Source organism: Athene cunicularia, assembly GCF_003259725.1.
Source record: "Athene cunicularia isolate RWA chromosome Z unlocalized genomic scaffold, athCun1 chrZ_part3, whole genome shotgun sequence".
Taxonomy (NCBI): domain Eukaryota; kingdom Metazoa; phylum Chordata; class Aves; order Strigiformes; family Strigidae; genus Athene; species Athene cunicularia.
The window spans coordinates 14300372-14313877 of NW_020799144.1; the positions used below are offsets into that span (position 1 = coordinate 14300372).

General features: G+C 40.9%; 1 protein-coding gene across 1 annotated transcript in view; it reads left to right on the forward strand.

Moving 5' to 3' along the window:
• Positions 1-13506, forward strand: part of ADGRV1 (adhesion G protein-coupled receptor V1) — a 312242-nt gene that overhangs the window by 209613 nt on the left and 89123 nt on the right. Inside the window, exon 89 of the mRNA XM_026866507.1 lies at positions 8659-8775. Coding sequence (XP_026722308.1) covers positions 8659-8775 — 117 coding nt within the window. The remainder of the gene's footprint in view (positions 1-8658; positions 8776-13506) is intronic.

Sequence of the window (13506 nt, forward strand, 5' to 3'; positions counted from 1 at the left end):
CAGCTCTGAGCACTCTCCCAGAGCTGAACGTGTGCAGTTCTGCAGCGTGATGCTTTTGTATCTGCTGGCATTAGCCTTCTCCACAGCTTTTCCTCTAGAGCATGGCAAGGCGTTCCCTTTCTTTTTTCTTCGCCCAGCACAACATGCTGCCTTTTCAGCACTTCTTGCAATAGCAAAAGATTACTCTCAGATTTATTCTGCTCCTGTGAAAACATTTTTGCAATTCTTAAAATTATAAATCAAGGGGGTTTTATACTTTACTGCTTGATTATTTTATTTTTACCCTTTATTTTACTTATTGCTTAGGGTTTTTAACTTAACATTTGCAGTATCAGTGTTGACAGTTCCTGTTTTCTTCTATTTTTGAAGGAGTTGGGTAGCTAATATCACATCAGCTACACTTATGTCTTTGTAAAATGAATTTTTCAGTATTTATGGCATTGTCAGGCTGAAAAATTGGGACAAAACCTTAAGACAAACTGGTTCAAGTTGAAGGGAATATGGCAAATCAGTTACCTATGGATTTCAATAGAAAAACATCCCTGTTCTCCTCCTTGGGTGTTGTGTATTCTCTGACCAGGAATAGATTATGTTATATGGTTTGCCACAAAATGCAATGAAAAAAAAGCCTTATTAAGTAAAAAGAAAAGGAATGTTCTTCCATCAGAGTATTCCAAATTCATCAGTTTCACTGCATTTCTCTGGAAAGGTTCAGAAGGGATGCCACAATGTTGACCATTTTAATACAGTGCTTTCCAAATAGGTTCAAAACTGTTGGTGGAAGATAAGATGCGGTCTTAAATCCAGAAGTAATTGGAAGTGCTGGTATTTTGGATGTCCCTTTGGAATCACTGGCCTTTATCACTCTTGAAATGTTAAATGCAGAGAAACAAAGGTTTCTCAGTAAAGTTCACGAACATGTACACTGCCCATTTTACAGTGGGTACCACTGCAAACGTGTGTAGTTCCTTGTGTATTTGGGCTGGCCTGGAGGTAACCTTCCCCACAGCAGCCCTCGTAGTGCTGGGCTTTGTATTTTTATCTATTTAGAAGAGGGTTCGTGACACACCGATGTCCTGGCTACTGCTGGTCAGTGCTCGCACAGCATCAAGGCTGTCCCTCCAGCTTCCAACCCCACAACCAAAGGGGTGGACAGGAGGTTGGGGCCTCTGATCCCAACTAACCGAAGGGATATTCCACGCCATATGATGTCGTGGACAGCGAAAATGAATCTAAGCGAAAGGAGGATATTTAGGTTTCCTCAAAGCAGCTTTACCCACAGGTAAATTTTTCCATGCATAATCATGGATTTGATCATACAGTGATCAAGTAGTATACTGTAAATGTACACTATAAATAATACGTGAATTTTGTGCATATGCTAATTGTCCAAAAACTGACTCAGTTCCCTCTGGTCTGATGTATATAGTTAAGGGCATTACTCTTATCTCAGCATCACAGAATGAGCTTGTAAGGGACCCCTGCAGCTCATCTTCTCCAACCCCCTTGCTCAAACAGGGCTACCCAGAGGCGGTTGCCCAAGACTATGTCTGGATGGTTTTTTAGTATCTCCAAAGATGAAGACACCACAGTCTCTCTGGGCAACTTGTGCCAGTGCTCACTCACCCTCACAGTGAAAAAGTGTTTCCTGATGTTCAGAGGGAACCGCCTGTGTTTCCATGTGTGCCTGTTGCCTCTGGTCCTGCCACTGGGCGCTGCTGAAACCACCCCCTGGCTCCATCCTCTGTGCACCCTCCTTGCAGGTATTTATACACATTAATAAGATTCCCCCGGGCCTTCTGTTCTCCAGGATGAACAGTCCCAGCTCTCTCAGCCTTTCCTCACAGGAGAAATTCTCCATCCCTTACTCATCTTCATGGCCCTTTGCCGGACTCACTCCAGTCTGTCCATATCTCTCTTTTACTGGAAAGCCCAGAACCAGACAGACGACTTCAGGTGTGACCTCACCAGTGCTGGGCAGAGGGGAAGGATCATCTCCCTCAACCTGCTGGCAACTCTCCTCCTAATGCAGCCCGGGATGCCATCAGCCAAGGGCACATTGCTGGTTGCTGTTCAACTTGGTGTCCAACAGGACCCCCGGGGGCCTTTCTGGCCAAACTGCTGTCCAGCTGGGCAGCCACCAGCATGTACTGGCACATGGGGTTATTCCTTCTCAGGTGCAGGACTTTGCACTCCCCCTTGTTGACCTTCGTGACCTCCCTCTCAGACAGTTTTCTCCACCCTGGATGGGCCCTTCTGGATGGCAGCATGACCCTCTGGTGTATCAGCCATTCCTCCCAGTTCGGTGTCATCTGCAAATGTGCTGCGGGTACACTCTGACCCATCGTCCAGGTCATTGATGAAGAAGTTAAGCAGGCCTAGACCCAGTATTGACTCCTGTGGTACACCACTAGTCGCGGGCCTCCAACTAGACTTTGCACCACTTACCACCACTCTCTGAACATGGCCCTTAAGCCAGTTTTCAACCCACCTCACTGTCTGCTTATTCAGACCATAAATCAACAGCTCATCTACGAGGATCTTATGGGAGATATTGTCATAGGCCTTCCTGAAGCCCAGGTAGACAATATCTACTGCTCTCCCCTCATCTACCAAGCCAGTCACTTCGACATAGAAGATTATCATGTTGGTCAAGGATGACTTCCCCTTGGTGAAGCCACACTAACTACTCCTTGGTGATTTTCTTATCCTTAATGTGCCTGAAAATAATTTCCAGAATTAGATGCTCCATCACCTTCCCACAGATGGAGGGGAGGCTGATCAACCTGTAGTTGCCTGGGTCCCCCTTCTTGCTCTCTTGAAGATGCAGTTGATGTTTTCTTTCCTCCAGTATTTGGGCACTTTTAGTCACTGTGATTGGTCGAAGATTACCGAGAGTGGTCTCGCAGTGACATCTGCCAGCTCCCTCAGCAACTGTGGGTGCATCCCATCAAGCTCCATGGTCCAGTTCGCTGGACCAGTATTCCCACACCTGATCCTTTTCCACCAGGGGTACATCTTTCTTGTTCCAACCTTACTCCCTGGTCTCTGGGACCTGGGATTCCTGAAGGCTGGTCTTGCTAGAAAAGACATTCAGTACTTCCACCTTTTGGTTCAAAGCAGAGGTAAGGTTCCCTTCCATCTGTCACGTGCCGTAGCCTTATTTTAAAGTCCATCATATGGTAGCATTTCAGAATTTACCATGGCAAACTGTAATTACTGCTACTCTCTATTTCACTTATTTCTTCTTCGTACATACTTCTGATTTAGGTTTCAGCCAACCTGCTCTTCAGTTAGCTGTTGTTGACCTGATTGGTATGGAATTCCTTCAGTCTTCTGGTCTTCCCTGTTCCTCTCTTACACAAAATTTGAAAGGCAACACTCAGACTCATTGTTTCCTCTGCAAATTTTGCTAATAAGGCCAAGTTTAGCTCTGCTAATTCTGAACTTAGATTTTAAGAAATTCTTTTATCATTACAAAGTTGATTGACTTCCTCACATCATCTATGATTGGCATCAGTGAATACACCGTGTACATATGGTTGGTCACGATAGATGACATTAATGAATATGGCATGTACATTTGGTTTTGTTGACAATAGTGCAATCTCCTTGTGTGGAATTTTTGTCTAATTTTTTTTTTTTTTTTCTTATATAAGTGAAGAGAGACTAATGTAAAAATTTGCAGTGAGGCAAGAGAAGTAAATACATTGTGACTCCAAACAAACATTAACATCTTCACATTTTCAGAGAAGATAGTGATGTTAAAGATCACCACTGGGATAAAGACAAGATGGTGAATAGAGTTATTAGCATGGAGTGAAACTTATGGCTACTGAGGCAGAAGGAGGACCCAAAGGATGGGTGCATTGATAGGTTGGAACAAAAAGGTCCCCATTCCTAACTTTGAAAATGCTGATATGATACCCTGCAGGTCTCACAACAAGTGCTTTTAACAAATCCTTCACTTCAGAGTGCCACTATGTGACTGGAAAATAATATATTAAAAGTAATGTATAGTAAAAAAAAAAAAAAAATCTTGGCAACTGCAGGCCCATTAATTCAGTCTCAGAAGCATGTAAGAGTTTGGAAAAAAAATCCGTCAAAAGACATAGTGATAAATGAAGCGGAGAATAAGAATTCTGTGTTTATACTTAGATCGTGCCAGACTAGTCTCATAGTTTTCTTTGATGAGATAAATGCGGTAAAATACTTGATATGTCACATAATTTGTAAAATAATAATGGAGGAGGATTAGTTCAAGAACTCATATGTGGGAAGAGGCAGACGAATGGGAAAAGACAGCTACGAGAGAGTGGTTATTTCACTGGTCCTAAAGGACTAGTTTGTGGAACAGAAAATAATGTGCCTGGGCAAAATGCACTGACGGCAGAAAGTAGAGAAGCACTGACACTAATTAGGGGTTGTGGGGTAGGGCATAGAGGGATGTGAATAGGTTTTGAAGACTGAAGTGTGAAATGCGGGGATATTTCCTAGAACAAGGTGAAAAGGCATAACGTCTAGACTACCAGCAAAATTTTAACTCCGTGGTCAGAGGTGGTCAGTTGGAAATGAGAGAAAAAAATCTGCGTACCAGATGATCGCATATGACAGAAGAAGTATTTACACGGTGTACAGGGAGATAAGAGAACTGTTGAGTGAGAATCTTGTGAGACCTCTGCAGCTCTTCTCCATCCTGAGTACATGTTTTCGTGAAGGACAGAATCAAAGTGGCACCAGTATAAAAAAAATGATGAAATCAGTGTGCAAACTGCAAAGACTTTTGTGCAAGGACAGGCTTTCACATGCGTGAGTATACATTTCACAATGCAGTAGATAGGATTACTTGGAGAAACTAGATGAATTGATTTAGACAGATGCTCTGTTCACGGAGCTAAACTGCTTTTGCTGTCCAGCCCAACTCTGGCATCTCCACAGAGTATTGCGCTGTGCAGTGATCGGCTTATTTAACCTTGAAAAATGAAGCCTGGGGAAGAATACTACTGCTTTCCGTGAATTCATGACAGTGCAGACCCCAAGGAGGAGGAAATCCTGTTTATCCCAAGAGGCTTCCAACAGAATTAAAAACAGATATAAATTGACCATGAATAAGTGCAGGCTGGAAACTAAGAGGCAGCTTTTAACTCGCTCTGGGGTCCCAGACACCAGAAGGAGACAGACTTGCTGGAGCGGGGCCAGAGGAGGCCACGGAGATGCTGGGGGGGGCTGGAGCACCCCTGTGAGGACAGGCTGGGAGAGTTGGGGGGTTCAGCTGGAGGAGAGAAGGCTCCGGGGAGACCTTAGAGCGGCCTCCAGGGCTGAAAGGGGCTGCGGGAAAGGCGGGGGGACTCGTCATCAGGGGGTGTGGGGGTAGGATGAGGGGTAATGGCTTTAACCTGACAGAGGGGAGATTTAGATGAGATGGAAGGAAGAAATTCTTCCCTGTGCGGGTGGTGAGGCCCTGGCACAGGTTGCCCAGAGAAGCTGTGGCTGCCCCCTCCCTGGAAGGGTCCAAGGCCAGGTTGGACGGGGCTTTGGGCAACCTGGGCTGGTGGGAGGTGGCCCTGCCCAGGGCAGGGGGGAGGTTGGAACTAGACGATCTTTAAGGTTCCTTCCAACCTAAACCAGTCTGTGGTTGTATGATTCTACAATGTTCTGAGATAGCCTACTGCTTGAAAACAGCAGTGCAAAACTACTCTTCCTCATACAGGAATGCACAGTTTTGTATATCATCTTGTTTTATTAATTTATAGTTTGGTGTTGATGACTTAGGTTCAATACCCAGGTGCTCATTTCCTTCAAGTAATTGCTAGGTAATTGTCTTAAAGTTACAAAGGAATTGCAGTACCCTTTGATTAATTAACTGAGTAAATGACTGTCAGATGGGAACCTTGCCAACAATCTTTTTGCTCTTTAACAGAAGTGCATCAATTTATCATCTTTTATTTTTTAACTTTTTTTTTTTCATTTTGCCAAGAGGAACCTTGTGAGTGATAAGCTATCATTGTCATTTTGAATGTGGCACGGAACTATCATGCACATATTAGCAAAACCAGCAGCCTGCTATTTGAGTCACTTGTTATCCCTTAGTTTAATCCTTTTGGGTCAAGACTGATCACCTTGACAAGTACCAGGAAGAATCTTTATGTTATAATCTCCGTGTAGAACCAAATGGCAGGTTACAAAGATTGTTTGAAAAGGAGTATTTAATACGGTCTCTATAAAAAGAGCTCTGAACAATTGGTATCAGAAGGAACTCATCCAGTATATAATTTTTAATGTTCCAAGAGGGAACAGCTTGTTCCAATATATGGTACATGTTTTCCTTATTAAAGTAATAGGTTTGCTCTTACGAGATTGCCCACTACAGTTGAAAACTAAGAAAAGTACATGAGGCAGTTAGGTCTAAAAACCAATTTATCTGAAAAGTGCTTTTTTTCTGTTTCCCTGTCCTCCGCAGATGTTACGGAGGAGAGATCTATTCAGTGGCCTGTGCTCCATGTCTATTTCTGCTAAATGGTGGTGCATTGCATTTTGAGCTCTAAGTGCCAACGTAGCCAGCGTTGGTCAGAACAGCGTGGCTAAACTACAGTCTCTTCTCCCAACACTTCAAAATGTGGTCTGCCATTTGGTTTTTGTGTTATAAATCAATTCTTAATGTATCTTCTGCTCAAGATGCAACAATTATATGAAAGTAATGTATAAATGTTGCTTTGCCTCTTTTACCTCTTTAGCCTTTTTTTTTTTTCCCCCAGAACACTGTGAATTCTTAGCTGAGTGATTACTTTAGCCATATTGCTGTTTTACTTCAACAAAAGGCAGTATCCATGAAGGGTATGCATGCATTTTTAGCGAATATTTGGACTCTTCGCATTGTTTTGGTTGGAAACCTGTTGACATAGTGAGATACTTCTCCTTTTTAATGTACAAAAAATTACTTTTATTGAAACAGAGGAAAAGGCTAGAAATTATAGCTTCTTTGTTCACAGATGCAAAACGCTTTCAAGCCAACATTCAGTCCAGAAGGTGCTAAAAACATGTTTCCAAGACTGGATCAGTCTGCTTTTGTGTTTTCATCCCTTCTTTGTCTCCGTCCTTGACATACACACAAGCCTTCAGAGAACAAAAGGTGGTAAAGCCTCTCCACCCAGATGTGTGTTGTATTTTGCTTGTTGTAAGTAGAAACATTTGCTCAGGTTTCAGAAGCACTGCTGGTACTGTTTGAGCTAGCTGGTGCTACAGAGTTGTTTACACAAACAATTCTTGCGTTTATCCCTAATGGAAGGCAGCTATTGCACACGTTCAATTGTGTTTAACCCACTCCAGACAATGCATTTGTTTTAGCAGTGTCAGAATTTGGCAAATAGCAGTCTATATTAGGTTGTGTGTTAACCTGTTAATAACTGGGTAGCTGAGTGGCAATGGTTAGATTCCAGTTCCCAGTGGAAGACTGATAAACCTCACATAAAATACTAAAAGTACACTTTTTCCTTTGGATAATGAAATACATCTCATAATTGCTTTTAGTCCAGTTGTCCAGTTGCTCGTTCTTATTCTTCCATTTCGTGATGAGATAATGTTGTCTGTCAGTATACAGACTCTGCCTTTATAAGGATATTTTTATATTAAGAGTTGTCCAATACCACGCGTGTATTTTTGTCCTAAAAAAAAATGTCCAGGTGCATGCCAAATCACTTGGAATACTTTAACTTCCTTTCCCACCCCATCTCCCGATTTTATATACGTAAAATCAGTCTGCACAGTCCATGAATTGCTATTACTAACAAGTCAGTGGGCTGTTGGTCAAAATAGTAGTATTCCTTGTGAAGGAGAGGAAAAATCATAGGTTACTGCAGGTGTTCTGTAGGTAAATCGAGCCTTTCTTTATGTGAACACTTCAATTCTTTAATGAAGTCTGGTCGTAGAACTATTTCATCAGTAAAGAAATTCACAGAGCTAAGAGTTTGAGTTTTAAATGCAATTGTTTAGCAGCATTCATTGCAGTCAGAGTTGGAACACCTTTGTTCCTTAGACAATGCGTTGGCTCCTTATCCAGCCAACGTATAGTCCTCTCACCTTTGTCATGTTTGTGGAAAAAAACTTACGTCTGCCTTGTGACTGTGAAATCCGGGTCTGCTCTTAGGCAACAGAAGTGCTCATTCCCTTTTGTGCAGTGTTGTTATCTTATGTGTAGAATATTGCTGCTTGTCTGACAGTCTGAAGACAGTAAATGCCCCTTGAGTTTGTATACTTGATAAAATTTCTGGCCTAACTGAAATCAGAAGATAATGTCTCTATTTTACGGAGGAAAATCTCCACCCCCAGTTACAAAACTGATGTCTAATGTTGCATGGCAATCAGTCTGGAGAACACTATTAAACAACATTAAGTCTCTCTATCGTCTTTTCAGACACGGATGTAATGGACACTAGATTGTCTGCAAAATGTTTAAAGCTATTTCTGTGGCTGACTGTGTTAAAGGGCCACTTCTTTTGGGTAAATATTAAATATCCAACATATGTCTGCTGAGTCTGGAACGGTAACTGAGCGCATATTTTATACTTCCAAATGGAAGAATTTATTTTTTTTCTCATTACTATTATTATTAAATTAATTTTGTTTAATTCCAATATGCATGCATTCATTTTTTCCCTGCAGATTTCATTTCTGGCCTCTGCTTACATGAGCCAACATCTCTCAGAGGAAAGCTGCTCTGCCCTTGCATCTGTTACCCATTACCTTTACCTCTGCCAGTTCAGCTGGATGCTCATTCAGGTCAGTTTCTTAGTCTTTTTCACCCCTTCCCCAAAATCTCTGTAAAAATAATTGATACTGACTGTGTTTCTATTATATCGTTATATCTGCAATCCAATGCTATTAGAGAGGGAAAACATGAGATGGTCTTTATTAAACCTAGAGTGTCACAGCTCCATGGGTAAATATTCAAACCCTGTAAAGACTTTTTCCACGAATATCTATTACATTGGTGGAAGAATTTCCACATCTCACTTCATCCTGTAGAAGTTACTGTCTCAAAACACTGAAGAACTATTTTTATTACAGTTAATAGCTTTTCTAAGCATCTTTTATTTGGTGTCTTGATACAATCTCTTACAAGTGAAATTAAGTGTAAACTACACTGTAATTTTTGGGACTCGGAAGCATGACTAAAAGTCATTAGAATGAAGTCAACAGACTTGTATAATATGATAAACACACCTTCATAAGTTTGCATTAAAATACGGAGTGTATACATTCATAAATATTGCCAGAATTTTTACAGAATCAAAGAATCATTTAGGTTGGAAAAGACCTTTAAGATCATCCAGTCCAACCCGTAACCTCACACTGCCAAGCCCACCACTTGTCCCTAAGCGCCACGTCTACACGTCTTTTAAATACCTCCAGGGCTGGTGACTCCACCACTCCCCTGGGCAGCCTGTTTCAGTGCTTGACAACCCTTTTGGTGAAGACGTTTTTCCTAATATCCAGTTTAAACCTTTCCTGGCGCAATTTGAGGCCATTCCCTCTTGTCCTATCCCTTGTTCCTTGGTTCAAGAGACTCATCCCCCCTCTCTGCACCCTCCTTTCAGGGAGCTGGAGAGAGCGATGAGGTCTCCCCTCACCCTCCTCTTCTCCAGGCTAAACCCCCCCAGTTCCCTCAGCTGCTCCTCATAAGACTTGTGCTCTAGAACCTTCACTGTAGCAGGAACCCCCTTATTTACAGGACGAGGCTGTGAGACAAGACACACACCAATATGGTTAACAGTCAAGCTCCAACATTTATTAGAAAAACAAATCCTTATCTATTCTTGTGACAGCAAATCCGTGTGTTGCTCTGGCGCACGCTCATTTCAAGAACTCGTTCCTCTCAGCACTTTCAACAGCACTACTATGTGTGCACAACCGGTCGATAAATTTCTGCTTTGTTATTCTACAGATTCCCTTCTTATCTGTTTCTTCCCTAATGAGCACGAATTCTCTTGATTTTAGCCGTCGTTAATCTAGACACCGTTAATCTTCTAACACAAGTGCATCATTAATTTAGACATCATTAATCTTCTAATTTGAATGCTGATGACACTTTCACATTGTCAGTGACGCAGACGGTTCACGACCTGGCATACGCACCCACACTTCACCAGCTTTTTTGACATATTATAGAACAGGAAACGGTGTAAAAAACAATTGAACTAATGTGGGAGACCATGAACAATCAAATCTGCTATGGAAAATTACCAGTTGTAAGTCAGTCAAAATAACAAGCTGCGAGGTTATTTGAAAAATACGTTATCGTGCCCTTGTCTAGGAATGTACATTTAGCACTGATGCGTGAATTATGCCATTTATTTGTCTGTAATTTTAATAGGATTTGTCCATAGCACATTTATTATGGCATACAGCTTTATATATGCAGTCCATACATTACCGTGCAAATCCTCCAATATGCAGGTTATTAGACCAAACCAAGGATTGCAGACTAGGCTATATCTAAATACAGCTTTCTCTCCCAGTGACATTCATGTAGGATCTGGCATTTTCCTGGGATTATGTTAGGCTCACTTTTATTGAGAACCGTGGCAGGCTCTCTTACAGCTCCACAGTGCTCGTTGGTTTTAGCAAGCTACAAGGAGATGGTCTGTCATGTACACTGCTGCTGAAACTGCTCATAAAAATGGAGCAAGAGATCTAAGCTGCTCTGTCTCTAGCAATACTAATAGTCTTTTAATCCTTGACGCTTTTCCTGAATTTGTACCGTTAGAAAGATTAAATATTCTCTCCAGTGGATGTTACTTTCTACTGTCTCATTACAGAAATTTTTCTGCTATGCTCCTTCACCTATCCTGCCTTATTATTTTCTCTTAGGTTAACTAACCTAAATTATTTTGTGAGCTGTAAATTATATTCTTCTTCACAGCTGCTGATTTACTTCATTCCTAAGTCACTACAAATCTCCTGAACATTTATTATTTTGAACAGACAAAGTAATACTTTTAAGTTGCCATTTTATTGTGATATTTCATGCTTTGACTGCTTGGTGTTTAATAGTGTTTTCCCATCCTATGTGTATTACATTATATTAAGTCACAAAAGGATTCCTGTTTTGAATGCTCGCTCTTCCATGGATGAATCGCTTATCATGACAAAAAATTGTATGAACGTTAACGGTTATTTTTATGGCTGTAGTTGAAATCCATTGTTAATTTTTGCTGGAGCAGAGTTTGACCAGTCCCTAAGAACTTGCATGTCCCATTCAATTTAGTGGAGCCTCAGGCTTGTGTTAGTCATGAAGGCTCTTCATGCAAACATGAGGGGACAGAGGAGCCTAAGAGGGCATCCTTTATAGCCTGCTGAGTGATGAATTGAAAGGAGCCACCCAGAGTAAAACTCAGAGTGAAGGGGATTTCCCCTTTTTATAGGTGCAGGTCTTCAGCTGTGTATAATTCTTGAAGTTTTAAAGACCCAAACCAAAAGGAAAGAAATAATCTGAAACATCAGTCAAGCAAGCACTCGGCTACAATTTACTCCTCTTGATTGAGAATAGGTCCTGAATTTGTATTTCTCACTGCAGAGTGAGGAAACAATGCCTGGGTATTAAAGGAGTCCTGGAGACATGTCTCTGCTTAAATTGGTCCCCATGGCAATATTATCAAAGCTTGTGGATCTAAGAGAAAACCAGACTGATTTGGGACATCTAGATGCTACTGCTAAATCTAAACGGCAGATTTAAATGCCTGGGAAATTAATCTTCATCTTTCTCAGCATGGTATACTTAATACACATGACTTGATTTGGAAGGCAGAATTAATATGGTATTTGTACTTACGTGAGACTTAAATACTTCTGTCTGGGAAACGGCAAAATCCTGCGAACAGATTCTGTATCACTCACGCAGTCACTGTGCCCTCTGTGAGGCTGCACAGCCTATGTGCATATGCTTGATCACTGATGCATTTTACACAAACCTGCTAGTGTCAGTCATCATCACTGCAGACAGAAGTGGGTGAACGTGATAATCACGGGCAAGCAGCGTGCAGATATGTGGAACTGAAACATCCAGAAAATCCAGACAGTTTTAAGAGATCAAAAGGTGCTGTGACAACATTTCCAGGCGACAAAAGTCTATAGGAAAACAGATTGAACAGTACATTTGGACGTGTAGAGATTCAATTCTGCAGTCTAGATCAAAGATCTTGACTTTCCAGACTCTAGAACAACTTTACCTTTTTGTCCTAATCTTTCCAACTTCTGCATATTGCTAGGTATAGTAATTAGCATTTTGTCATATATTAAGAGTGGTTACAACAACAAAATCTGTAGCTTCATTTTCTAATTCTTTTTCCACTTTTAGTTTCTTGTATTTGTAGGCTTACACTCAATATCAGTATTTGTACTACGCACATAGCTACTACCCACATACTGACTGAAATGCAGGAATGGAAAAGACCTCAGAGTCCTGGTCCACTTTCAGAGTCAGAACAAAGGCCACATCAAATCATCCTTGCTTGTCTGATTGTTCCTGTCCCTTTGTATTGCATTGTCTTGTTTCTTGGCTTTTATGATGAGATTTTTGTGAATTGCTGAATGTTGATAACATTACTCAGGGTTTTTTAAGGATGAGGCTTTCTTGACTGCAGAAGAAAAGGAGTAAGCAAGGTACAAAGTACTGTTTGTGGCCACAGAGTGAGCTTAGCCTGAAATATCTGCTTTATACTAGTCTGAAATTCAGAAGTCTTCATCCTGACAGACATCTCGTCATACAAACATACGTTCTTACAGCATAACCTGTATTTCAAATGCAGTCTGCACTTTTATCTTAGGAGCACACACTAAGGATGCCTTCCTGTATTCTGTTATTCTTCCCATGACAAATCTTTAGTATGACAACTATTTATCAGGAAAATTAAAAATCTTCTTTTAAAAAAAAAAAAAAAAAAGTTAAGAAAAAAAAGTTAAAAGTTGTCTTTTGAGGAAAAAATTAAAATTGTGTAGTTCTCAACTGCCAATTCTGACATAGAGTAAAATGATGGGGAAAGGTGAACTCGGTACTTTTCTGAGCCTTTGCTGTGGTGGAGTAAATCAACAGCAAAAGTGGCAGTTCAATAAGCAAACCAGAGTGAATGTCATGAGCTTGCTGTCACACATACCCTAATTCTCCTCCTTTCTGGATTTAATGGCACCTTACATTTTCTATAAATTTATTGCAGACTTACAAGACAAGAGCTTATTTTACAATAAGTTTAATAATTATTTTTAACAATGATTTATGGACTGCTTAACAGCTTTGAGAAAGGAATTATATGAAGTGAAAGCTGTGGCCATTCCTAAAAAGAAGGAAGGAAAACACGAGTTTTCCCACTGATCTGGGAAATACTTTAAGTATTTTTTGAAGCTAATATTTATCAGATATCCACAGATTATCACTGCAGATAAGTGTATGAATAAACAAAAAATTAAACGAAAGTGCCCTGGTTTTGGGAAGGTAATTTCAATTAATTGCCTCAT